General features: G+C 36.0%; 1 protein-coding gene across 1 annotated transcript in view; it reads left to right on the top strand.

Annotated features, from left to right (window-relative positions):
* Positions 1-192: 192 nt before the first annotated feature.
* Positions 193-1,412, top strand: part of LOC119592036 (transcription termination factor 4, mitochondrial-like) — a gene marked incomplete at its 3' end in the record, with an annotated part of 1,620 nt that continues 400 nt past the window's right edge. Inside the window, 3 exon segments of the mRNA XM_037940831.1 lie at positions 193-214; positions 380-456; positions 770-1,293. Of these exon segments, the coding sequence (XP_037796759.1) occupies positions 208-214; positions 380-456; positions 770-1,293 (608 nt within the window).

The raw sequence follows: 1,412 nt of genomic DNA, 5'->3' as shown, positions 1-1,412 counted from the left end.
AGTTGTATAGCAGCACTCAAAAGGGTGCTAGGTAACAACTGTATTGCCCTTGCGTTTTCAGCCCATCTATCACCGAGGACTGACTGTACTTGCACTATTATAGTTTGCGGTAATAATGTTCTTATCAAATACTGCACTGTCTGAAGATAACTTATAGGTGAAAATTTGCTGATCATTGTTTGAATCACACCTTCAGTATTTTAAATCATGCAAGGTAAGCAGACAGATGTGCTAATGATTGGCACTGTGCTGAAAGTGCGCCAGATAGAATTTATATGGAATTATGTTGAATTCGTTGGTCACTATTAGTCATTAACTTTACAGAAGATTAATAACCGTTATACATCCAAGGAAATTAATAAAATTCTTGTTTTTTCAGAAAATTTATACTGCCGTTATCCCCGACGTTTGTTTACATTATCAGCTGAGAACATACGGCCGCCGCGGTGTTTTAAGGTGCTTGTGTATAGTGCTTGTCGTTCACTATCTTTGGTGAAATGGTTATATTCACGCCTTATTCGTAGGGGGGGGGGGGGGGAATAGAGTTTTTGGGGGATGTTAATTTTGAGAGGAATATGGATAAACCCCATAAGATGTAATAAAGATTTGTCATCTATCAGTTGCAAGTAATATTAGTGAAAATTATTAAACGTTTATTTTCATGCATGTGATATCAATGCCCAGATGATACATAGCAGCTTTGAAGAAAAGATAATGTTTTGTTGATAAAAATTACTATGACCATTACTGTCTGACTTTCAAATTTCAGAAGATGGCAAATAAACTTCTGAGAACTCTGCTGTGGCAGCCGATTTCAACACGAGGCTTTATTCTTTCACCTCCTTTCTTATCATGTGATGATAGGTTACACAATAAACCATGGACAGGAAAACTGAGATATTGCTTGATGTCTGAGATTATACAAGACAATGATGTAGATGTAAAAGCAAGGAGCTCTGTCATATCCAGAGAGTTACAGAATAAGGGTATCAACAGGTTTTCAGAAGGACAGATTGAATCTATATACCAACTGCTTTTAGATTTAGGTATCAAAGCAAAAACAATTGACAGTCAACTGGTGGAAACACCTGACATCCTGAACTACCCAGCAGAAAAATGGAACAGGATATGTGAAGTTTTTGTAGAAAATGGAATATCAAGCTATAACATCTTTAAAAATATTGTAATGTACCCAGAACTACTACAACAACAGCCATCAAGGGTGAGGGATCTTCTCCTGCAGTATAGAGCAATAACCATTGGGAAAGAAAATGTCCTGCAACTCATCCAGAGGTAATGTTGCATTTCAGAACTATTACTTCCATATATTTTCATAATTACTATGGCAGCAGTCAATTATTTGTCTGAAATAAGGGTTTGTGCAATAATATTTTATGAAAATTTGAATCTTC

The sequence above is a fragment of the Penaeus monodon genome, chromosome 29, assembly GCF_015228065.2.
Source record: "Penaeus monodon isolate SGIC_2016 chromosome 29, NSTDA_Pmon_1, whole genome shotgun sequence".
In the NCBI taxonomy this organism is placed as follows: Eukaryota; Metazoa; Arthropoda; class Malacostraca; order Decapoda; family Penaeidae; genus Penaeus; species Penaeus monodon.
Note: the sequence above shows the minus strand (reverse complement) of the source record. Positions and strands in the feature narration are given on the sequence as shown.